The 25,749-nt window shown below is 42.2% G+C and overlaps 1 protein-coding gene across 1 annotated transcript in view; it reads left to right on the top strand.

Annotated features, from left to right (window-relative positions):
• The window catches only part of T265_01376 (hypothetical protein), a gene marked incomplete at both ends in the record, with an annotated part of 30,542 nt that extends 14,033 nt beyond the window's left edge, over positions 1–16,509 (top strand). Inside the window, 3 exons of the mRNA XM_009165402.1 lie at positions 12,519–12,816; positions 14,714–15,021; positions 16,202–16,509. Of these exons, the coding sequence (XP_009163666.1) occupies positions 12,519–12,816; positions 14,714–15,021; positions 16,202–16,509 (914 nt within the window). The remainder of the gene's footprint in view (positions 1–12,518; positions 12,817–14,713; positions 15,022–16,201) is intronic.
• Between the last annotated feature and the right edge of the window lie 9,240 nt (positions 16,510–25,749).

Below are 25,749 nucleotides of genomic sequence, written 5' to 3'. Positions count from 1 at the left end.
TTGGTTTCCCTGTTATCCTGTGTCCTGATTTGTCCATGCCCACGGGATCCCTGAACTTGGCATCCCTCGCCCTGTATTCTTGTCGATTCTGGGGTAACCCCTGTTCTTGACCATTCTGAGTCCCGACTTGTGACCTTTATTGATCTGACCCCAAGGAGTTCTTTGTTTCTTTATGACTGTGATTCGATCGGTAATGAAACGCAGTTAATCAAATTGCCCAGCCCAGGCAACAAACCAACGACGAAATTTCAGTTGAAATATGGTTAAGTAGTCAAAATTCAGTCTCTCAGTTGTCCCTAAAATGCGACACGCTACAAAAAGGAAACACATTACTCATAATATTGCGGAAAACTTTTCAACAACTGGTTTCCGCTGTCCTGGGGCTTATTAGGTGGACACAGTTCCCAAGTTTCTGTCAACCTCATGCTCTACTTGAACTCAAATTCAGTTCAGTAGTTCGTGCTGATCGGCAACTCAGAATTCACATCGAGTTAAAAATTAAGAGTCACATTTCGTATAAACTGTCGTTTCACAAACACGCATGCGGCTGCTGCATTGTTTCAAAAGTTAAAGAATAATTAGAATGCCTGCTGAACACGGCTCTTCATGGATTTTTGTAAAAGTTAACCAATGTAGTTAGTATGTGGAAGGTTAGCAATATACACCGTACTTCAATCTCGTGCGGATAGAAGCTGGCTTCCAGATGCTCATTTGTGATCATAACACAACTCAGCTTTCTCCACACAGCGGCTCAGTTAGTCCACATATTGAAGTAGTATTTATTTGTGAATTAGCAGGCTTACTGTAGGTAATGAAAATCTGGGAAACATTACCACCCGCGGAGATTAGTTCACATATTGCGTATCTCAAATGACTTTATTCTCAAGGTCACTCGAGCATTTCCGTGTCATGCAGGCATTATTCAGACCACTCTAATTATGGTCTGATCTTATTTTATCAGGAGGAGGCATTACTACCTAAGATGGTTGATGCCATCCTTCATATTCACCTCACATAATGTAACGCCGAAATGCACTGAAACAAGAGAAGCAATATCTTCAACCAAAACACTAAGTATTTCAGGGATGTTGGAAATGAGCATCATCAAAATACATCATTTTACGAGCCAATCCAACTTGTGGAAGTCTTATAGTTATTCAAACTCCTTGCATCAACGTTTGTGAAGTAGAGAACGGGACACAATGAATGTGATTGTCATGTCACTATTGACAGTGGAAATGCTCGTTGTGCTTTCATGATGAGAGCGTGGTAAATAGCGGTTACTGAGTCTTCACTACGGGTTATAAAAAGCGGGAAGTTTAGGCACCGCTGATTTGGGTATAAAAACAAAGGCACATAGTAGAAATGTTCAGTCTTCGAGAAATTTCTCTAAATAGAGCACTCGAAGGTAGCATTTTCCATCCTCTGGAAATAGTTGTCCTAAGCAGGCGAATATGATGGTTGCTTCTCCAGAAAACTCTAAAAGGACCGGCGTTTGCTCGTAAAAGACAAGCGCTGAGTGGTACGGAATTCGCAGATGCCGTTGCTCCGTAATCCGCTGGTCCGCTGCGTTTGATATTACAATCACCTGGCCATTATAGGGTTTGCATTTAAAAAGCCTTTGGAGGGTTTTTTAGAACCACTCACAATATCCACACGGATAAACAAAGTGATCAGAATGATCCAACATTCAACGTAACAATCTTGTTTTTAATTCTCAATGCAAGAGTAAAACAGCGTACGATGATAGATGGATGTACTCGTATGTAGTTCAGTTTGCTGCTTTAATCATACCCGAGATAATTTTTCTTCGCGCCAGTTAATAAAAGCAAGTCCTTGTTTCTGGTGTGACAACAACAAAACGCTCTCAACTGCTAGACAGTCTGAATAACCGTTCTACCCACAAAATTAGTCTGTAAATGATGGCTTACTGACTAAAGTGATGTGTCGATGGCGCCCGTCTCATAATTCGTCTGGCTGTATCGGCCGATGTTGCTGGAGAGTTCCAGACACCTTAATCTTTCCCACATAATCTGTTCCTACAAAACAAAAGTAACGGTCAGATCGACTTTTAATCAGTCGCAACAGCCAGGCCAACTTCTCCCCAGTCTAACTGGAGGCGGTAAACTTATACTGTTTGTTTGTTGCCTTTGTATGTCGACATTTTATACTGCAAATTAACTGCTTGATGATGATTCATCGCTGTAAACAAAACGGCTGATTACTTAGAATTCGGTTGGCATTTTAAACCCTTAGGCAGTTGTGATTTAAACGCATCCTTTGATACACTGCATCAGACTAGAGGAGATATCTCCAAATCTTCGGCAAAACCAAGTTTCTATTATTCAAATATACAGAAGAGACAGGCTGATAAAAACTTCCGTGTTCACCTTCTCAGCTGTCAAGACGATAACAGCCGCCGTTCGCCCACATTCGAACAAACGTCTACAAGGCCTATGCGCGAGGAGTCAGAGGAAATATATTGTGGAACTTCTGGAGCAAAATCTTGGGTCATTTGAAGCAATGTCTCGTTTTTTCATTTCATTAGAACTGATAGAAGACAGGGTGTGATATTTTGGCAGTTATTTCACTGTCATCGGTGCCATTAAACATCAGTAGGAAAAATCTCCAATGAACGGTTGCTTATTAGTTCCTGAAGATCGTTTGCTCAGTGTTGTGTGAGTCGCTTTTGCGTTAAGTTTATGTCGGCCAAATGAACTTACAACCCGGCTAGACTGCAATGTACATCGAAAATGATTTTATAAAACTTTTTAAGAAATCCATTCTTGGGTGCAAACTGCATCCAAGCCCGAGTATCTCACCCCCAACGGTTTCGAACTTCACTTTGTTAAGCTAACCCTGATTCGCTTCAGTTTGACAGTTCGTTTTGGATTTTCAGGTTCTCAGTGGAGGGTTCATTTTCCTTTTCAGTAAAATGGGCTAGATTAATTCCTAGTTTTGACCACAAGACCGAACTGAAAGGCGACGAGATCAGGTGTTATTTGTAGCCCACCCCAATTTTACGTTGGATGATTATCTCCTGGGACGGAGTAAGTCAGCTTCAGAAAGTTCTTGAATGTCTGATGCTAAGGCACTGTATTCAGCTGCCAGATTTGCACAAACCGAAATCCAATGTCGGTTTCAGTCATGAACCCCGTAGACGTTGTGTAAACCGAGTTGCCCTATGTCGATCTTGACCTTACTGAGATAGGTTTTGGGTTGTGCACCAAGGCGAAAACGCCACCCTTGACATGGTAGGAGGACCAAGGTTCAGTTATGTCACCATCGGTTTTGCGGAACAGATCCCGAAGCCATTACAGAAGCCATCTTTGGAAGTTAAGACAGGCAGGGTAGATCACGACAACGCTCTGAGTTACTATCTTGCTATTTCGCAGGACGCATAGCTGCCTCGAAAATTCGATTTTTCACACAAAAACACACCTCAGTTCCTTTTGTGGGTAGTTGAGGGATTTGTAATGTTCACATTCACATCACCCCCGTTTGAACAGTTGCCCTCCTGTTAAGGTGTAATTATTCTGGTCTGTCCACATTGAAGGAAGGAAGCACTCCTGTTCCCCTTTTGTTAGAGCTCATTAGCAAATCCTCGGCGTGTCAGGGTTTGAACTCTGGCGACGAGTGTACCACCACTACTCCACCAGCTCACGCTTGACGCATCTGAATTCTCACATCCAAAACAAGTGAACTTGTTCACGCTCGAGTGATATGCCCGACTCCTCGAACCACGACCCAGTAACTGTCGGTTGTGAAGATTGGTTGGCCGGACAGGTCAGGACTTCTCAGTCAGGTAGCGCCAGAGTTGCTCGAAGCCCGTTGGACAATTTTCAATTTTGTTGTGGGTGATTGCGGAATTTTTAGTGTTCACAATCAGTTCTTTCATCAAAGATGAAACTGCTCGTCTAGCAACTAGATGAGACCAGTTTGAAGTTGAAGTTATTATACTAGGATATTTTTGGCTTCTAGTTTCATCCATAAGAAAACTCCCAATTTTCGGTTGTGGCCGTATTGCTTCCCAGTTTCTGTATTGCATTCGGTATGTGCTAGTTAGTTCCGGATGCAAACTTGCATTGAGCCTTTCAAAAAGACATCTAGTGCAGTTTCATTTGAAAGTGAGGCCATTCAAACCTAAACACTGCGTTGCTCTGAAAAGGAAATACAATTTTCTTTGGAGGCTGAGGTAAATTCGGTTATTTGTTTGGTTAAGCATGATAATGAGAATGTGCTTCAAGACACTCTGCGACTATGACAAACCCTCACTTGTCAGACAACCAACCCTGATAGTCCCCCACCCATTCACAAACTCCGTTGTAATATACCATGATCTAACCAACCAGCATAGGTTTGAGAGGTCATATAATAAAAGAGGAGCCCAGCTTGGATTCGGATTGGTGTGCAAATGAATGAATTTCGAGAGTTTGAAATTAGTTAAGTGTGGCAGCTAATTTGCTTTTCCCTGGCATATCGTAGACTGTACAGAGATTACTTTGCTGCACACGCAAATCTGATCATTTCGGCTTTGTACCGAAGTCCGCTTTAAGTGAGGCTGAAACAAACAAATCCACACTAAATTCTCATTTAGAAGTTTCGTAGGAAGCCTTTCCAGATTTCGAAAAGACAGTAATCTAATAAACATCATCTTTGAAGCAGTCTGCTCCTTATGCTTTTCAGCTTTAATGATTAGAATGGAAAGTTCGCGAAGTTGGTTGTACTAGAAGGATCGTGTCCGAAGGTGATCAGTTTCTTGAAAATAGACAACAGGCTTCAAAATTAAATAAGTCACTGTCAGTATATCGCGATCCTAACCCAGTGTAATGGCCTTTTCTACTGCCGCAAGTGTCCCTGGATTATAATACCCTATGGGTCTTCAGTCTCAACTAAACGGTTCAATCAGCTTGCTGAATAATTTACAAATTTTTCGATTTTTTTAAACCAGAGAACTTACAGCTAGTCGGCATTTGAATCTGGATTATATTGAATGTACAAATGAGCTGATAAAAATAAGTCTCTACGGTTCTTTCAAACCCAAACAGCCACCGAATATGACGTTTTGAAGCTGCACATTATGTTTCAGTTAGCAGATCTGTGATAATGTGTACAACGCATTTGAAACGCTTAACGCGAAACAGGCTCATTTGAGTTCATAAAGTACAGTCCGGTTGTTTAGATGCTTCCACGGGTTAACCATAAGATATATCCGTCTTGCGATTTGGGCAATGACATTCTTGTAAATATTTTTGAGCTTTAATAGGAGAAAAACTCGCACCTAACACTTTCTTTTTGGCGTGGGAAAAACTGGGGAAATGAGGACAAGACCATTGGTTTCACATCCATAATATAAAGTAATGACCAACAGTATTAGTGTTTTATGTTTTGCGCTGATCTTTCCTTAGAAAACCACCTTAATGGGTAGTAAATTTCTTTCGAATTGCACGTTCTACCATCTCTCAAATTGTGGCCGAAGGCAAGTTTCTCCCCAATTGTCTGTCACATTGAAGTAACTAGTCTTTCAAAGTTACACTTACAGAGACAGTGGTAGTTTGGTTACCTAAGATGAAGCCGACAGTGTGATGATTGACATTAGGGAGTATAATTTATGCTGTAGTGTGGAACGCGTGCACAAGAATCGCTGTGTACGTGAATAGCATGGTGACGCGGCTAATAACAAATCCCCTACTGTTTTCGCCAAAGCCGCTTCTCCTAAGTGTGTGATTTTACAATCTTCTTGAACCTTTTTGCGAACCCAGATATGATGGATGGTCTTGAAGGACACGCTTTTTTACACACTTTGCATTGTAGGCCACAACATTGTTGCCATGGCGCGCAGTTCATATTTAGCCGTGCTTCTTGCAACGGTCTGACCAGCCCTATCACATCAACAAACTTCTTTTAACAAGTCATTCCCGGATGTGATTGACTAATAAAGTGTGTTCTATTAACTATCGAACGCCTTAGTTAATTTTCTCAACGTTCGGTGTGTGTTTCTGGTTACACTTAGATTTCCTAGTGAAGAATCGCAGTATCTTTCCTGGTGTGAGTTTAAATCAATCGGTTCTGTTTGAAAATATGGACTATCTGAGTGTACGAGCGAGCATAAGAACCAAAATAATGGCCCAATACTGACCAGAATCTTAATTGGCCCCAAAGTTGTATGCGTTCCGTAGGCTGGAATACATTTGGATGTAATGGTGTACACTAATTCTCGCCCAACATGGTCCCGAACTTTATCTCTGTCATTTACATCAAGGAACACTGATCCTTTGTTTTGTCCAGTAAACGACTGAGGACAAATAAGTGCCAAAAATATTGGAAAAACTCAACAAATCCACATTTTATAATGACCAATTGATTATATCAAAGCACTGCAGTGGGATGGGCCAAATACTGTTTGCATAAGAGGATTTATATCAAATAATCAAGTCTGGATCCAAATGTGTTGTAAACCCTACAAAACTGCCACAAAGTGGATGTTTATGTATGCGGCAACCCTTTGCGTGTCATCTAAACACGGTTCAAGATGCCTTTGGAGTACCTCCTTCGAGTCTCTTGTATAAGCCTCTTACATACTGCTCATGCGCATTAACTAATCAACTAATCAACCCTCTGTGAACTTGAAGTCCCTGTTGTTAAACTGGGAATGCTATTTGACTGAAAAATCACCATCGTAGCATAGTGTTTGATCTCGCTGTTGGAGTGACCCGATACAGGAGTGCGTGTAGATTCGAATGTGGATTGGCCGTTTATCACACTGCCGAATACAAACAGACAAAACAATATGCATATTTCGGGAGACAGGGCATTTGTTAAGGGAAGCATGAATTTTGGTGAATTCTCGTTTGCCGTATAAAAACACAGGGACAATAATATATTTCATGCTACTAAGCCGTGTTGCACGTAAGCCCAAAAAACTGGACGAGAACAGCACAAAAATCAACGTATTTGTAACAGTCGCATTCCAACACACTGTCAGGCGGTCTATATTTAGGGTTTGCGAGGAGAATAGGTTATCAATAGTACAGTTCTTTTATTGCAACATTCACGGAAGCCCCGGGCAAAAATTCACTGGCAACATCTCACTGCCCCAAAGAAATAGTAAGCGAAATGGCCTGTGATCAAATGTGATCCGGTTGATCTCAGTAGGACTTAAACTTTGTAAAAAAAACGAAAGAAAACAAGCAACTATATTAGCTATATGAAATCGCATTCCACAAACATTGAATTCAAAAGAATGATAAATCACTGCTTCAGGTTTCGGGTTTTTCAGTCAAGATTTATACCTGACTGACAACCAACGAACGAGTGCAATTAGGCGGCACATCGTTTTCCCATAAAAATTTCGAAGGAAGAGGTACAAAATTTGCCGATCACAAGAACTGTGCACGGCTGTTGGAAACAGGCAAAGTAGCACACGAAATCCTATTCCACAATCCGCATTTTAACTCGCACGAAGGCCCAGGTCAACTGAAAGGTGTCACAAAACCAACATGGAGGGACCTCACATGACTGCAGCCTCTTCGGTTCACTTCATCAGCGCCCAGCTGAATGTAGGGGTAGTGTGCTCTTTCCCCTCAAGGAAACACCTTCGGGCACATCGGAGTGACTACTGATGGAGTTGCTAGCTTGTAGAGGTAGTAACCAATATGCACGTTTCCGCAAGCTTTTACGCTAAGACAGCGAAATTTCCGTTGTTAGTGCCCCAACGAAATGGATGTACCAGATATTCAGTGGTGCGGAGTGCCTGTTGCTGATACAGACTTATGCAGTAAGACAAACATATATGGCCGTCGTCCGATGCCATCACTTATCTCACTGGGGAAATGGGTTTCTGTACTACCCAGCTGAAATCGAACAAGAATGATAAGTCAATACGCCCTATTACAAGGGCACATATCCAGTAAAACGCTGAAAAGAACGCTTTCAGTTGGTAACTCAATAGATATCAAGCTGCCGTACGTCATTTGGACCTGCACCTCATCATCATGAACCTTGGTCTGCATATTAAGAATGCAGCAAGTGTGTGAAGCAAGCTAAGCAAGCCGATTCCAAAAAATACTAGGATATTGTACCAGGAGTGTTCATAGAATCACTCGATGAACGTCCATCAAGCAGACAGGGTCAGCTTACCCAGAGATTTTGACCCTCGGGGAGAAGAAGCCAACCATCAGGGCCCATCCTTCGGAACAGAAGCTTTGTTGTATGAAGAATGGCATTCAGGTGAAGAGTTGTGCGACCCTGACGTTGTTTCACCGTAGTTGCTTTCTGTCCTATGGGACTTTTTCACAAAAGTCGTACTGTACCACAAGATATTCACAAAACTGGTCGAATTCCGCAAGGTGTCTTTCACCAGTTATCCTATCGAATATTAAAGACGCTCCATTTGCTAACCTCCAACTATCTGTCATCAATGGAAATTTCGCTCAACTATAAATGACTGCAAAATGCATCACTACGGGATGAAAAATAACTTAAAAAGCCATATTCAGCCCTCTTTCAAAGATAGTAGACTCATCGAACTTTGCGAATTATTAGGCAACGAAAATGTAACTTTCCCGCGTGTAGTTGTCTCACTACTAAACGTCACACGTAAGACAAGAACTGCCGTTAGGAATTGTGTTGCGCCTGAACAGGACCTCCTGGTCTTTTGAAAGACACTTCTCTTAGATGAAATGACCCACCTGATTTTACACAGATCATCAATTTGTCACAGCCTGACGGTATCCAGCTTGCCATTTCAAGGAACTTACTGGGCCAGCCACCTATTTAGGTTTTAAAATTATCCCAAAATGTACTTTGCAAACCCATTATTAAGTCCTAGATTGAAGTAGAGTCCATCTGTTGCAGTCATATGCTTTTTGGAGGGGGAAAAAGGTCTTCACACATCTTGGAACCGAACCCAATCTAACTACGAAATTTAAGCATGATTTTCCACTCACCCGTTTCTTGGACTAATCGTCTGTGCCGATCAGCTTCATCAGTGACTTCCATGCGCGATGTTCACAACGGGCCAAACTTCGATAGGTTCTACATAGCAAAAGGTATTTGTATAAACTAACAGGGAATAGTAGGGAATTCGGCACGTCTTGAACTTACGAAATCGTATGAGGCGAATAGGTGCAGGCTTGAACTAAATACCATTCAGATTTGACGTGGACAAAGATAACCTTAATGCGTTGAAAGTCAGTGATGCCAGTCGATTCTCAAGCGCAAAATTTTGTTCCCACCACTTGGATTCAGACATCACATCTTCCTCTACAACTTGTTACCACAGATTTTTTGAAAAAACTAAGCCGCTTTCAGGTTTTTAGTTGCAAGCGCGTTATTTGTACTGCCTTGTAACAGACAGTTATAGTGTAAAAACGCACTTATCTACGTCCGAAATGTTTTACAGGGCAGCTGGAGAAAAGCATACCTCAGGAAAGTACGTGAGTCTTCTTCTAATGGAACAGCGGATCTTCCCTCTAATTCGGAGATATTTTCTGGTCGTTAATTTAAACATCCAACCCTGCTAGGTCTATGTCACCCCTCCGTAACATTCAGTTGACTTACTAAAGCCGATCTACTGAAAATTTCCTGTCAAGCAACTCCCTACTCTTGAGCTTTTCTAACTAGTCGTTACTATTTGTGGCCCAAAAGTATCCGTTTGCTTCTGCCGGATCTTTTCTTAATTGGGATTATCTTTCGACGGATCTTGGCAAGTTCCTGATTTAATTCCCGCTCTAGTTCCGGTTAGAATTATTTCTCCAAATCTCAGTCAGCAAAAAGACCCTGTTGGTTTTTTCCTCGTGACAAATACTCCTATCAATAAGACTAGCCTGAAATTGGGTATCCCATAAAATTTTCCTCGCCTGTTTGGTTGCAAAGCGAACAAATGGCCTCGCAGAACCGAAATGCTAAAAGACAGTTGCCTCTTGCATGTTCAGCATGCGAGATATAAATAACGCGGAAGGATTTTCTACTGCTCGCACGGTACTTGTTTGAGACATGTGCCAATAAAAGCTTGCAGTTTGAGACGGCGCTTTTACAAAATTCGGTGCTTTCTGCCCGATTACAGGACGAATTTCCGTGTAATGGGAATTTACTACTCAAAAAATGAGATGAACAACAACACTTTCCTCCAGTTGGAGGAAATTTCCCATAGGCTGCCAGTGAAGAAGAGTCCTGCGCTGGACTCCTCGGATGAATGAACTCAGGTTGAAAATATCCTGAGCCTTACGAGCTGCCTTCTTCCCCGAATCGCTTCATTGGCAGAGAATTGTTATCACGAACGCCTCGAGAGGTCTGAACCTGATAATTTCCAGCTAGTGGTCTGACGCTATACTATTCGGGTGCAAATGCCTGACCAGCAGTGCGATTACTGCCCATAGACAGCATTGAGTGTCAATATACTTCATTCACACGTGATTCATTCACATGATTCAGTGTCAACTAGAGCCTGGATGGACAATGCTTTAGAGGGAAGGTCCATGTGGGTTGTATGTCTTATATGAATATGGTCCCAACGAGTCCGCTAGACTTTTCAGTACAAACTGACTGCAGTTTCAAGAGGAAATCTTCAGAATATTCTACAAAATATCTGGTAATATTCAGAGCTGATCTCCATGCAGTTGTGTGCTAGCTGTGCTTGAAGTTTATTTGGCAGCCTCAGTACTTCCTTCTAGTTACATCGATCGTCTCAGCCAGGTAATCTTTGTCGGCCACAAAGAAAGTTCGTTGGGTGTTAGATCATGGATTAGAAGTTGACGGTAGTTTGTTTTTAAATTTACCAGATGATCCCTACACTTTAGTCACAAAATTCTTCAGAGAACTTCTGCCACCTGGCTCAATAGGAAGTCTATTCTTTCGATTGCACTATCTGATGCGTTGGTTCACCCGCTAGTTGGTTTGTTTTTCATCGGACTGGTCAATAAGACGTCTGCGTTGGTCTGTCTGATCGATGACGGTCAGCTGTTGGATGCCGAGACGTCCTTATAGGTAGTTAGCGTGGAGTCGTCTCCTAACAGCTGCTATCTGGCCGGGCTCAGTAGACGACATATTTTCACTGTGTTGCAGCATGATAGGTACGTGGTACGTAATTAGATTGGTGAAAATGACTGAATGGGGGCGCCGTCCGTGGCGCTGCAAAACCTATTGCATGACAGGTAGAATTTTAACGTCAGCGATTCAGGAAGTGCAACGCTACAACGACCAAATTCAGTTTTTACTAAAGCTTATCGACCAAATTCATATATACTGCGACCTGCACAGGTACACAACACGTTGTGTCCAAAATCCTTGTACGGTCATTTTGGCTTTAACTATTTCGGTTTTTGCAAAGGATAGCTGGAAAGTACCAAAGTGGCAACGTTTGAAACAGTACAAACACGCGCCTATCGATGCATCAGACTCGGTGAACGGGAGTTGACATAAATTGGAATATTTAAAACCGTTGAAAGTGGCATGTTTTGGCCTCCCCAGGATGTATAAGCTATCATAAGGACAGATAATTATAAGAAAGCAAAAGGGAATACCTAGCGTCAGAATGCCAGTACATCCAGCTGAGTGCTCGGTGCTTGCGTGCAGGTTGCACAAAAACTGGGGCACTCCTCGCTTGTGCATAATGACACTCACTAAAGGTAGTCTGGTTCAGTCGGGCGCAAGTTATGAACTACTGAATCGAATGCGGCAGCGCGTCAGTTTGCTGGAAGGTAGGAAAACTTACACGGACCATGCAGCCAGATGACCTAGTCCGTGGTAAACTTCATCGTGTTGACCTCCCTGCTTCGATATTGTCTTCTTGAAAGATTCAGCTAACCATAATACGTATAAGCCAGTAGAACCGATACAACTAGCTCAACTGATTAGTTCGGATGGGCGAATCTAAGCGCCGAGTAAGGAATGTTAATGCAAGTCTATGCTCTTCCCTGCTGACGCAAACATTGGTTTCGTTATGAACTATTCGAATTTCGAACGGGGCAGTTCACGTTCAACGTCGCATTATGGGAAGACGAGTGTACGCCTCACACTCCGCATTGCATACTACTACGTCGTACTGCGGACTTAGCAGAGCTTTTGTTCCATGTAACTTATAAGTTGGACAATTTTTTGCTGAACGCTGTACTTTCTTTTGTTTAAATTGTGGGCAGACCTAAAGGATGAAACTGTTTACGCAGCCCGCCAGGAGCTCTAGAACCGCTAAACCGAGAATATATTGGATTTTTAGCCATCAACTAACATAGTCCGCTGATTTCTGGGTCTTGACATTTTCCATAAAAGTTTAATGTACGTATGTTGGGGAACAACAGAAGCGTTCAAAAGAGATTTCGTGACCTCGTAAGGACTTCTTCACAATTTGGTTTTGCCTCTACAAACATCGAGCACAAAATGAATGAAAATATGGTTGTGAACACTTCTTTATTTCGCTGATTTGAGGTGGCACTGGGATTGGTAAGCCTTGAATCGCCTTAAGTTTGTATGATTTTAATTGTGAGTGAAATTGATGAATTTTCCTTCTTTGAAATACACAGGTATTCAGCCGAAGTTTCCAGACAAACCAAAGATCCGGCAAGCTGGCAAGTCCGTGATATTTGAGGTTATCCTACAGGCGGCCCCGGCCCCCGAACTTCGGTGGACCAAAGGAGGAGTGGAAATTAAATCTGGCGGACGCTTTAAAACCGGTTGTCAAACGACTGGCAGTCAGCATCTGCTCTCTCTTGAAATCAACCCAGTTACTGCGGATGATGGCGGAGAATATTTGGTAACAGCGAAAAATCGATTGGGTGACTCAACAGCTACCATCAACCTTAATATTGGTGCACCAAAATCGTAAGTTGTGGTCACGTGACTTGTCCTCTTAGTGTTGCCGATTTGTTTCCACTGTTTCAAGGTTGCTAATTGTTAAAGAAAAGGGTTTTACAACCATTAAGCTGGGAGAGTCACTTAATCACCTGTAGTTGCGGTGAATTGTGCAGTGCTTTTGTGTTGTATTGACAGAAGGTATGCGCTGTAAACAAAGAACATTTGACAAACCGATTCAAGGAACGGCACTGTTAATCCACTACACTTGAAAATAGAAAGACCCGTAGTGGAGACAACCTACTCATTTGAAATTCTCACACACTCACAGACATCCTAATGGAAAGACGTTCAGCGACGACTCACATCCGGGACTTTGTGGATCGCAGAAAGTTGAAACAATGTGACCTTGAATTTCGTAAGGTTTAGCCGCCAAAGGGGTTCGAGATGAATGCCAGTCTTCTTCTTCCTCAGTGGTATCAGTTTTATAGCCCCAAAACCCTATATATATATATAAATATATATATGGCACCCAAAGACAAGTTTCAGTTGAAATCTTATCCTGTGAGAAACTTCCCAACTCCGATTATTTTTGTAAACTCCGATAGTCATGTAGGCATTTTCTTTATGTTCACGATGTAAAATATTCTGTGGAGGAATATGAAGGAAATCATTCGTAAGCTGGAGTGCTTTTAAATATGTTTCGTGACATAACTTACAATTTATAAGACTGATGAGAGGTTACGGACAGCTCATCTGTTTGAGCTGAATCGGGCAGAGGCATCACGTTCCCTGTTGAGGAGCAAACTGGCCGTAAGCTAAGCCAAATGTCTGTTCATAAATAAAACCTTGTTTGTGAAATTCTCGGAGTGAGTGCACTGCACAGAGACCTTATTACGGTTCAGATGGACTAATTTTTGACAAATCAGCCTATCTTCCCCTTGGTAAGATACCACTTACATAGTGGATTAATGTCATTCGGTGGTCAACTACCGGGTTCCACCATTTGGTGTTTAGATCCTCGTGATAAGAAATCGGGAGAATGTCGGTTGAATTGGGGCACAATTTCGCTCAGAACATTTGTCTAAAATACATAGTAAGCCAGTGATTCAGCTGAGTTTCACTTAAGTTATTCTTCAACCTCATCTCAGGTTTTCAGGTTTTCATGTATGATTCACGGAACTTCGAGGAATTCACCTGCTTATCCTCGAAGTAGTAGAATCAATAGTGAGTAGTCTCAGTGCTGATGCCTAGCAAGAGATAATTTTTTTACATGCTGATCGTCGGTCTGATTAAATTACGGTGATCCGTGCATAACACGAACTGTTCACTTGAGTCAGTCGTAAATGCCTTCGCAAAGACGTGACTTGCTCTACAAATTCCGAGTGATGCGAGGTGAACAAACGCAGGTGACAGTGTCGGATGACTATTTCGTCACAAGATATTAAGCTGAGAAACCTTACTCTCACTGAACTTTTGAAGGTTTATTAAGTTTCGGAAAGAGCACGTTGTTTCTATGCATCTCAAGACTGCCAAATCTGCTTTAGCTCGGTCTTCGAATTACTACTGATTCCACGTAATCCAACGCGACCTATTCTGCCGACTCATTTGTGAGTCCATCTTATATGCGAGCCAAAGGACCAAAAGCATATTCACTTGTTCAATATTCTCAAAGCTACGGAAGAAACATCCCATTCATTCATTTTGTAACTGTGACTGGTAGGAATACAGTTATTACTGGCAAACTTCACCAAAACAGTCCCACTAAACAGTCCTTCCAAATTCATGGACGGAAAATCGTATTTCTCATTTCGGCAGGATTTAGACGTGTCAACCCCAGGCCAGCTCTTGAGTTCTTCTTGTGTAATCTCTTTCGAGTTTTTGCAGTCCACTGATCTTTCCCACTTAATGCCTACCGCTATTTTAGCGCCGCTAACAAAGCTCCCCGATTCCCAGAGAAACCAGAAATTCGTATGGACAAAGCCAAGGGTGAAGTAATCATGTCTTGTAAATTGGAAGCCAAGCCCAAAGCCACTTTGACATGGTTCTTGAACGACAAAGAGATCCAAGAAATTCCCGGAAAACGTTTTTGGACTGTGAAAGACCAGGCGGACGATTTGTACATATTGGAAATCCATATTGTTGCCCCAAAACCGGACGATGGTGGGACTTATCGAATCAATGCTAAAAATGTCGTTGGAGATAGCAACGCCAACATCAACTTAAACCTACAGGGTAAGTATGTCACACATTACAGTCCATTAGATCAGCTCAAGGATCAAACCAAATTTTTGTTGCAAATATACACTGACCGTTTTTTTCAATTCTTGCTAGCTTACTGATTCTGTAGTTGACGTACGGTACTAGAGTTTCCTAAGAGTATTTTTCTATGAACTGATACATAAAGATTTTAATAACCAGGCTACTCTACCTGATTTCTTACGGTTACTCCAGTTCACACGTAGAACAGTCAGCTGTTTGAGTAGCCGATAATCACCTACTTTAAGCTGCATTAGTTTTTACCTAAGTGGTCAGAGAAGACCTCAAGGTACGTGGATATGCTTTCGTTATGATATCCGTTCAATCACTTTGAAGTGGCTTGCCGTAGTAAAGCTCCTGACAAGACCGTCAAAAGCCGTTGCGACCTCCTGCAAACAACAACATGGACAAGGCCCGGTGATTGAGAAATCTCTTTTCAATGTGCAGTTGACCCAGGCAATATTTACCGGCTCTTCTGAACTGTCCCAATGAGTTGGATTCTCCTCTAAAAAACATCTAGTTCTGACTGAGCTTTGATTGTTTTATTTATCAAATCTGTCATAAGCTTGTCAGTTGTATGCTTTAACATTTATGATATGAACTGGTTGGAGGAGAATACTAGGTTTATCTTGTCCGTTTGGTGGCCCGATAGTGTGCAAAATCTAAATAAAACTAATATATAGAAATAGAGTCATCAGCATACGTTGCCGAAACGAAGATGCTTGCATTTCCCTAAGCAAGGTCAGTATTCCACTGTATTACTGAAAGAGCGCATATCCTAGTCTAGACAGAAGGTTTCTATCACCGAATTGCGAATCGCGGAATACTTCTAACATAACGTTGAACAAATGTGAAGAAATATTCGTCAAAATCTTTAGTGGGAAACAATCAACGTATCGTCCAATCGGTAAAACTGTTTCTGCTAGCTATAAGACACCTAATCAACTTTGACAAGCAAGCCGTTGCACGTACCCAGGCACTGTGGTGTTTAGCAGCATACTTAAGATACTGTAAACACTAGCACAGATATATTATTGTTTGTAAAGTCGATATCTGTTCGTCATACGCTTCGAAAAGTTTTCAGCAACCTTGTGAGTGTCGTTTGTAAAGTCGATATCTGTTCGTCATAACAATAGTTGCATTTGTTTCCCGCCAGTAACTGCATGTTTTTTAGAACAATACATACATCGGCTGGACAGGGCAAACACCGATTCCGACAGTGTGAATAATTTGCCTCAAGATGCTTCGAAAGCCTTTCCGGCATTGTATCAAACACCTCCACCGTTCGGTCCCTGTGCTACTGCGGAAAATTCGTTCAAATTTCGTACAACCTTATTTGGACTCCTTATTCTTCTTACCCGAAATGCCGAAATTCTATCGTCCCAAACTTCTTGCGGCACATACCCTATTGACACTGTCGGCTCCAAATTAACCTACCATGGCACTTTGATCCACACACTATGAGTGGGTTTGTAGATGCTGAAGTGGGATGTATCCACTCCTGAGCCCCAAGGTCACACGAGTGGGAAACAAGATGGATTTAGAGAAATACACTCATTTGCGAATCAATTTGGTTTTCACTCACGACTCAATTGAATCTCTCGTTTATGATGTCCTCCAACTGAATGTGCTGCACACAGGCCGCCTCATGATTCAGTTGGCACGATATTCGAGATATCGCAGTATATTTTCCTAAAGGAAACTACTCACTTTAGAAAGTTGAGTCGGACATTGTTGGCTTAGCATTGGGCTTTGAATAAACGTTTGATTAAACGTTTTAAAACCGGTTTGGCAGATGAATTTCACAGGTTTCTGCACTTTCATGTCAACCTACTTAAATCGACCCTCCTGAAATAGCAACGCACGCTGAGTTCGTCACCGCTCATCGATAAGAAAATGAAAAGGATAGTAACTACTCTGTGTGCAAAACGAGACAACAAAGCCTTCAGTTACTAGTTAGAGTAAACTAACAACGGCCTTGTAATATTCTTCCACTGTTAGGACCGGAGCATCTGGATACCATGCTTTTATCAAACGGGTTTACCGTATTTCCAAAACTTAACTGAGTTCCGTGAATAACAGTTCCGTCACTCAATGACTGGCTCCGTTTTCTTATATCCCGTCGTTTTCCATTTTAGATAGAGATTGAGTTATAACTGTTTATATAACTTAGTTGCCGCTGGGTTGAATTCACTAGATGGAAGTCCTGACTGTCGTCATTGCACGAAGTTATCTTGTGAAGAGGCCAATCTTTAGAGGATAAAAATTTGCTCGGAATTCACCAGCGTGAATCTGTGAATGGCGACCAGTATCTGAGCTGCACGCGTTGGCAAATATGCAGCATGGCTTCAAGTTCAAAGCTATTTAATTAGGACTTAAAGTCGATTTTTCATAACCGTCCAGTTTCCTTTTACCCCTCACACTCGATAGTCCGTAAGCTTATGTGTGCTACCTATTGGTTTTGCAGTTCACAATATCTAGAAGTTGAATCATACTTCCTAATAACTTGTTTAACAAAGTGAATATTATACTCTCAAAACCGTTTGCTCGATAAAGAAGCTCAGTCTTGAGCTGAAACAGCGTCTCTATCTCTACTTGTTCCAGGTAAAATTGGAAAATATGCTTTAGTGTATTCAATAAATTATCTAACTTATGCAAGTCGCAGAATGGATGTAACTTGGGAGTGTAAGCTTATTCAACCAGATCATAAATGTCGGTCCCTCGATAACCAAACAGCTGAGAATCGTCACTTATTAAAAGTATGAATTCAAAGATTGTTTGTCTTTCTGTATAGTTGTGCATTAGAAACAGCCACACAACTGCGGGAACCTCTGAATTGCATTACTTTACAGATTTAACCACCTGATATACCAGCAGGTCTCTTGGCTCTCTAATATGAAAACAGTCCAATTGTTTATCGTTAACCACGGAAAGACGAATGGGTTCCTAAATTTACTTGTTTGACGATCAGTTAAAGCAAGTGACATTCTTGCCTCAGGTAAACCATGTAATGCCACGTGATGCTGCTCGTCCACTGCTTGTCAGGTAGGCATTAATTCCCTTCCCAACCAATTAACCGTCCAATCTACCCAGTTAGGGACATCCTGTTAGTTACAAATGCTTTCGATATATCGCATCCTGTCCCAAAGAATGGCATAATTTTGTGACGTTTGCATGACGCGCTTACCGGTGCAACACATCTGCCAGCAGACCTGCCAGCTGCCACCGTCACTTTCCACAGTTTCGCCTGAGTGCTCCGAAATATGGAGATTTTAAGTGGAAATATCACACCCGCGCATGAACCGCATCCCCATTAGAAGTGCGCCTGTTGCGTTTGACTGTAAATCTTTCTTTTCGGGCACTTGTTCATTGGCAACCAAACTAAGATGCAAGTATACATTGAGGTAATTGTTTTCCCATATCAAGGTGCATGCGTGGGTGCAAACATGCAATAACCCCTCCTTCGCACCTTCTTCCACACGTGCGCATACATGGACGAATACTTTCGCGACTTGTACATCTTGTACATTGCTATAGGCACATACGTAGTGCGCACAGTGAATCTGACCAATAAAGCCAATCAAACGTGTCTAACTAGCCATGATGGCATGCAAAATTATTGATTGACCGTCTGATCAATAAACTGAAATGTCAGCGAATTGTATGAATCAGGTGTCTAATTTGCACTGGGACAGCCTAAACAAATCTTTTCACCGCACAAACGAAGGAGTCTCGATGTACACGAAAGCCTCCACTGGATATATCTTGTCTGGAAATGTTTTAGTCTCTATCGCCTGATGGTTAGTTTCAGCTGACGTGCTTTTGGGGAATGCCCAGCACTCGCTTGGTTCTGCTGCTGGACCTACTGTTGCAGTGTTCGAACAGAATGTAATGCCCGGGATCGTTGGATTCCATTGATGCTCCCCCTTTTACAGGACACAAATCTAAATATTCCATACATGCATAGTACATATGCTTACTTTCACATACAGTCACAAGATCAGAACTGAAACAGGAGATCAGTTTATGTAAGGTCATTCTATTCCACTATATGACTGGACAAAAGGGATACTGTGAAGTGGACGATTCTCTGACGTTCAAGTTACCTCTGCCCGATATCAGCTCGTAAACCTCTGAGCTTTTGGGCATAAGAACCACGTATCTTATCCACAAGGCAGTATAACCTGGTCTGCCGCCGTGCCTTTTCTCCACTTGGCGGACAAGCTGACTTCAGACCGATGCCATAGGGGTCGGAGTTTGGCAAAGCTTCCCTGGCCTACGTGATTCAAGCATGATCTCATCCTAAGCCTGACCACCAGCACATTTACAGCTACATAGGAAAGTGGATTTATGGACCACGTCTACTGGCTGGTCAATAAATAGAAAGGTCAGATTTTGTCCGACCCATATTTGTAGCACCAAGTTAAAATATGCAGCTGTGAAGCGCACGTCACTCTGTGCAGCCATTTCATTTAGGTTAGTTAAAATGGCTTGAATCTTTGAAGGATCTGAGACAAATGGAGTGCTATCTTCCACGTACTCGTCGTCTACGAACAAACACTCCGAAATCACTTCACCTCAAGACATCGCAGACAGGCACAAAAGTGTCACTCAGCACGTCGATGGAAAATTCAGGAAGAAATTGTGAAGGAATACAACCCCGTCTGCCCCTGCGTAAAGTTGATCGTTGACTGATACACTCTTACAGACCTTCGAGTTAATATTCTCATGACAGACAGACGTTTTGAAGAGGCACTTTTGACCGCTAGGGACTGTAAGATTTTATGACGGCCAACGGAGCCAAACTCAGCTCGCAATTCAGCAAAAACAACCGTGGTTAGCCTGCTGAAAGAGTTGCTTTGTTAAAGCACTTATCCTACTGTAAAGATGTAGTCGGCGGATCCTCCGGCAGAAGAAAACCTCCGTTGAGCTCCGTCTGCTGGTTACCCCTCAAAATCGACGAACCTAAGCAGACATTTAAAAATTACTGCATGGATGCTGTGGCTACATGCTAATGCCATACTGACCGTTGCTCAGGTTCCCGGCACCCTCTTATAATCACTCGCAAAGCTCCTCATCCTGCCGGTATTCTGCTCTCACTTCAAGAAGTTTGTAATGGTATAGTCAGACTGTTTATATGCACTCCCTGAATACGAGCCATCTGTTCTGGAAAGCATATTACCTCAGTTTAGGTCGTTATAACCGACGAAGGTCTAATGCCAAGGGATTTCAGTACATTTATTTGTTTAAGTGTGCTTTCTTTTGCTCGAGAACATGACTGTGTAAATAAATGGATTGCGATCCTTTTGTAAAATTGCTTCTTTGACGCTCATCCCTTTGCGGCGACTCGGTCAAACAGGTCAACACAGGTCGTGGCATTTTCCAAAGCAAAACCTACATTTTACAGTCTACCAAAATTGGTCATCATTTCCAAGGTGTTTGATTATTCGCGAAACCTGCGTGCACTGTCGTGGTTACGAGTTGCTAGTACGGTTTTTCTGGCATCAATAACAGCATTTATTTTTGACGATATCCGATATTCATTTGGTCGGTTCGAGAAACCTGTGAATGCAATATTAGTGGTCGACGACACACCTAAGTTTATCTGTTTCCATTCATTCCTTATATGATCTTCCGTATCAAGATATTTATGCTTCAACCAGAGCAGACTGACATTGCTGATCTACAGAAACCCGATAGGGTTGATGAACTGGATGACTGTACGGCAACCAGCGTGAACCTGGGGGAAGGCGAACCGTTAAGCAGGGTAGCATAGTGGCATGGTCCAAGTATGGAGAGGGGTTACTCGACAGGGGACTGTAATAATCGATTAAAGATCTTCATTGGTGACTGATCGTCACATGATCCAAATGAGTCCATTATCGGTTTTTGACTTACATGCAATAGTCATGAGCTCCCATTTTGAAGCTTTGTGCTGGCTATGAGCAGATGATTTTCTGCTTCCATTCTAATTCTACGCCAAATGTGCTTATCTGGCCTGGTCGCTCCAATTGAGCGTTCGTGTCGACTGCCGGGATAACTATACCTATTGTTGAACAAAGCGGCCTTGACATAACCCCATTAAAACATTACCACCTTTGGAATGGTTGTTTATCGGAACCTATACTGACACGAGAAATAGTCACCAAGTTGCGCACAGTTCAACAAAGTCTGTTTACTGGAGTCAAATGCTGTAAAAAGCTTTCAGTCCTCGGGCAAACTGCAGCACCTATGATATAAATACCACGAGTCTTTCGTAGGGCACCGTAAGATTCAATCTGTGGAATATCACCTCTCTGTCCAAGTGGTCATAAATACCACGTGTCTTTCCATCGAAATCGTAGGGCACCGTAAGATTCAATATGTGGAATATCACCTCTCTGTCCAAGTGGTCTGAGATGTAAGACAAGGTAGCTAGGTTTTCTGTGCATATTTTGGAGACAAAGTGTACAGCGACTGAAAGGCCAAACGGGGTTCCAGAAATAGATGCATGCTCCTTTATTGAGCTTATAAGGGAATTATTTTGATTTGTCCGATTGGTTGACAGACTGGACATGGAACAATAGTTACGCCATAAAGTATGTGCGGGCTAGCTTAGGTTAGTTGACGTGTGGGGAAAAGGAGCGGGTTATGATCAGTGAATTGAATGCTGGAATGGCGGACCCTAATTTCAAGCTGCATAGACATAGTTGTGGTACTCTAGCGTGAAAATGTAACTATAAAGTATGATCTAAAACAGCATGGCCTTTAGGGTTTCGGTTGTGAACCCCAAAAGGTTTGGCCTGGTAAGGGTTTTTCAACGAACGCCAGTAACTCATCATTCTTCTTTCAAGATGTTGATCTGGCAAAGATATGCAGTGAGTAAGCCACAACTGTTCCACACTTGGTACTACTGAGCTCAGTGGATGCGTTTGGAGTGGCGTTGTGTCGTTGGTAGGTTTAACTTTGTTTGCGACATTATGGTCAGCCAGTGACTACTAAGGTCAACCAGTCAGAGTTTGTGGTTTTTACAGTCAGCCTTCCATTACCCGTCACACAGCACCACTGCTTTCATCAAGCTGAAAATGCTGGCCACCTAAAGGAAACATCCTACTAACTTTATCCCCCTATCACGGGTGGCAGAACAGCTTTTCCCCGTATTGCGGATGCCCGTTGATGCTTTTTTTCGGCCAATCTGCCTCACCTTAAGAACAAAGAACAGTTGCATTGCAGTTGTATGATTTCTATAGACTTTCCTCAGGCATTCTTCCTATCAAACGTCACACTTTTCTACAGGATCTTTTCCATGCGCAAGAAGACTCAGTGGTGGGTTTGTCTTGACCAGTGAGCATATACTTGCTTCCAAGAGCGGCAATACTGTGTGATATAGCGGTAACGAATCCTTTGGTTTCCACACTACCTCAGTCATTAACGAATGACTGAATGTATGGAAAGAATTTTACTGTCACAATACTCGACGTGTTCTGCCTATTTTTCTGCCTCAGACTTACTTTGGCAATCGACCGCCCCGTAGTTTCTTTGTCTGTAACACAGACAAGTGATTTAGATTTCGGTGTTTCTTGCAGAGTATTGTCCCCCCACTCAACTGAAGCGAACCACTGAATGGATGCACGTGATCTATGAACCCTGTAAAATACTTCTTGGTAAAATGTCTGGCTGGGTTGGAACTAGGTACGTGGCTTTGGGGCCCATACGACACACTCGAAGCCTAAAATGCATATCTGCCACTGAAAATTATACAAGTTAATGGACTTAGTGGTCTGTTGAGCATGATCTTGGAGTAATAATACGCAGTAGCCAGTGGACATCGTTGTCCTAGTGACTGGGGCCTGATATATTTGGCTAGTCTTCATGAGTCTGTTGTTTCGAACCACCAGACAATTCAATGCTAACTAGGAAAACAAATAAATGAACCACTGTGGTTTTTTATCAGTTCATCCTTTAGAAATTTGAGGGCTTTGACAACCACTCATTTGCACACAGATTTAGTCTTTGTCAAGATACTTATCTGAATCCAGCTGAGTTTTTTGTTTATATTAGTTACTAACCTCATGCTATGGTGTTACGCGTATACAGGGTTTTGGTCTCGTCTGCTCACTATAAGTATCAGCAAACTCCAATAGACCAAACTTGTTTTGTAAAAATACCATAAACCTTTTCAAATGCTAGCAAAAGAAAAGAAGTATGACAAACACTTTAATTTGTTGTCCCGTATAAAGTAAGGGTTTGAATTCTTCGCCAACAGCGTTGATTGGTCACCCAAAGAAATCAAGCGAAATGAATATAAAGCTTCACCTGGATCAGATGCACTGTAATTGAAACCTGCAAGAGTCTGACCTCCAGTAAAGCATGATTCTACATCCTTGTTCATATTGCGCTCAGTAAACCGCTGGTGAAACCATCAGAAAAAGGCTTGAAACATGCTATTCCACTTGATTATTTTAAAACACTTTTCCGGTGAAGTTGTTTGTTTGTGTCAAATTACTCGCCGTATTCCGGGGACAACTATAGCAGCTTTTCGGAGCCTAATTGCCACGCCATTAGCAGGAAGCATGAGGGCTAAGATACTGCCAGGTTGCCCAAGTCTTGACATGGGAAGTTGAGAGACAGAGGTTAGGTTCGAACGATGGACCTTCTGGTCAGTAACTTCGCTCTCCAACCACGGAGCCATCTCACCCCTATACTGGACCAAAAATGGTTGCAACTACTACCATTAGCAGTTAAATCGTAATTATAACAACACTCAGTACTTACTCTTGAAGGCTGAAGAATACATTCATTCGCAATTAAGCTGGTGTCAATCGAAAACTCCACTGAATCCTAGATGAATGTATGGCTCAGCTGGAATTTAGCTGAGTCTTCCGTCAACGCCAAATTATTTTGCAAATGTGTTAAATCCGTCAGCTACTTGTGACTTTAAGCAGAATATACGGCCAAGGGAATCTCGTGATTGCGGGCAACCAATAACCACAAGAAGTGCAGAACGGCCCTGAGGTGTAGGAGGATTTTCGACTAGTATGCCCCATCAAGAAAACGTATGCTGACAGTTGAAAAGTTCAAAATATCTGGAAGAGTAGTGAATTACCTCCGAACATGAATAGTGTACACACGAACCACCTCACCCTTAAAATTACTTGAAAATCGGGTGACTTCCGTCTTATTAGACGGATAGAGATCAGCGAGAAAAGGATTCCTCAGAACAGCAGTGGGCACTCCTATTCCTACGTTCTGCACACATCCATAAAGTCACGTTAGAATGACAGTCGCTGTAAAAGGTGAATGCAAATTAGACGGGAGACTGTTTCGAAATTCCGATACACTCACCAGACTCAATTAGAAATGTCACTTATAGAACCAGGGTTTCTTCGTCGGTCTCATTTAGTTCATAAAAAATCCTGCGTTAACTTTGACAAAGTGTGCTCTAAGCCACAAAACAATACACTAAACACAGAAGTTTGAAGATATTCTGCAGAACGGACAAAAACACTTGTTGGACATAGCGGTTAAATTTATAACGTCAGTAGATGTGTTGTAAAAGTGTATTTTTGAAGAAAGTCGTATGAACTAGAACAGTTCCACAGATTACTGATTGGTAAATTACAATGAATTATGCCAGTCCAGCTGAATTCACAAAGGCAGTTTACAAAACACATTGGGTGACAGGCTTGGAAGTTGCCTTCCGCGGTTGATGCAACTCACATCCTCTCCGCCGTCTCATCGTCGTTCAAGGTGAACGCTGATGAGCAAGAGTATCCCTAACGTTTTGTGAACCCGAAAGGGGCTAAAGAGCACCTAACCCGTTCTTTGGAGTCTGGTAGAAATTGAGTCGAAATTGAGTTCCCTGAGATGGATGGCAATAAGTACTTGCTCAAAAACGAGTGGTCCCGACCGAAAAAAGTCGCTACTTACTAGAGCAGATCAACAGACGGAATAATGCCGATAGCGTGTGACTGAGCATCAACCTACATGAATTGATGCAGAGGCGACATCTAAAAAATCATGGATACGGAACCAGTTACATAATCTGATAACGAAAAGACCGGAATGGACAACATGCGGCAGTGACCTCTGTAGCTCAGTCATCTCACAACTAATAAGAGTTAACGGTAAACTGGACAAAAAAGACAGTCAAACTGCAATCATTCAAGACTAGATGGCTTGAGAATACACTTTCGGGTTGAAAAGATCATTTGTGCTTTTGAGATGTCTCATGCCACAGCACGGATCTGGTCATGCTATTATTCCGGTTGACCAATGATCCGAATTGGCGGTAAAAGGGGTTAAGGGGTAAGAAGAATAAATAGGAAATAGAAAAACGCAGACAGGAGCAGTTGTGGAGGAATTTTCGTCTGCGAGAGACATTACCACATATGCTTTCAAACAGTCTTGATGATGTCGCTTCGAGTAACTTTTGCTACGCGTAATTTATATTCAGTCACCTCCCCTAGCTAGTTTACAAACGACTGTGCACACTATGTATTATCCAATCAGGAGCATTACACTTCTCACCAATAGCTTCCGGGAAAAGATTACGATGTCTCTGTCAAAATTGTGGTTGAATGTATAGCATGAGAAAACCAGCAAAATGTTTGTTTCCTATACTCTTTTTTTCTGTTAACGACATCAAGGTCAACACGCATTCAACCAGCTGTGTTGAACAGTATTACAAGACCGGTAACATTTCGTGCTAAAAAATGAAACATT

Source organism: Opisthorchis viverrini, assembly GCF_000715545.1.
Source record: "Opisthorchis viverrini unplaced genomic scaffold opera_v5_15, whole genome shotgun sequence".
NCBI lineage: Eukaryota > Metazoa > Platyhelminthes > Trematoda > Opisthorchiida > Opisthorchiidae > Opisthorchis > Opisthorchis viverrini.
Note: the sequence above shows the minus strand (reverse complement) of the source record. Positions and strands in the feature narration are given on the sequence as shown.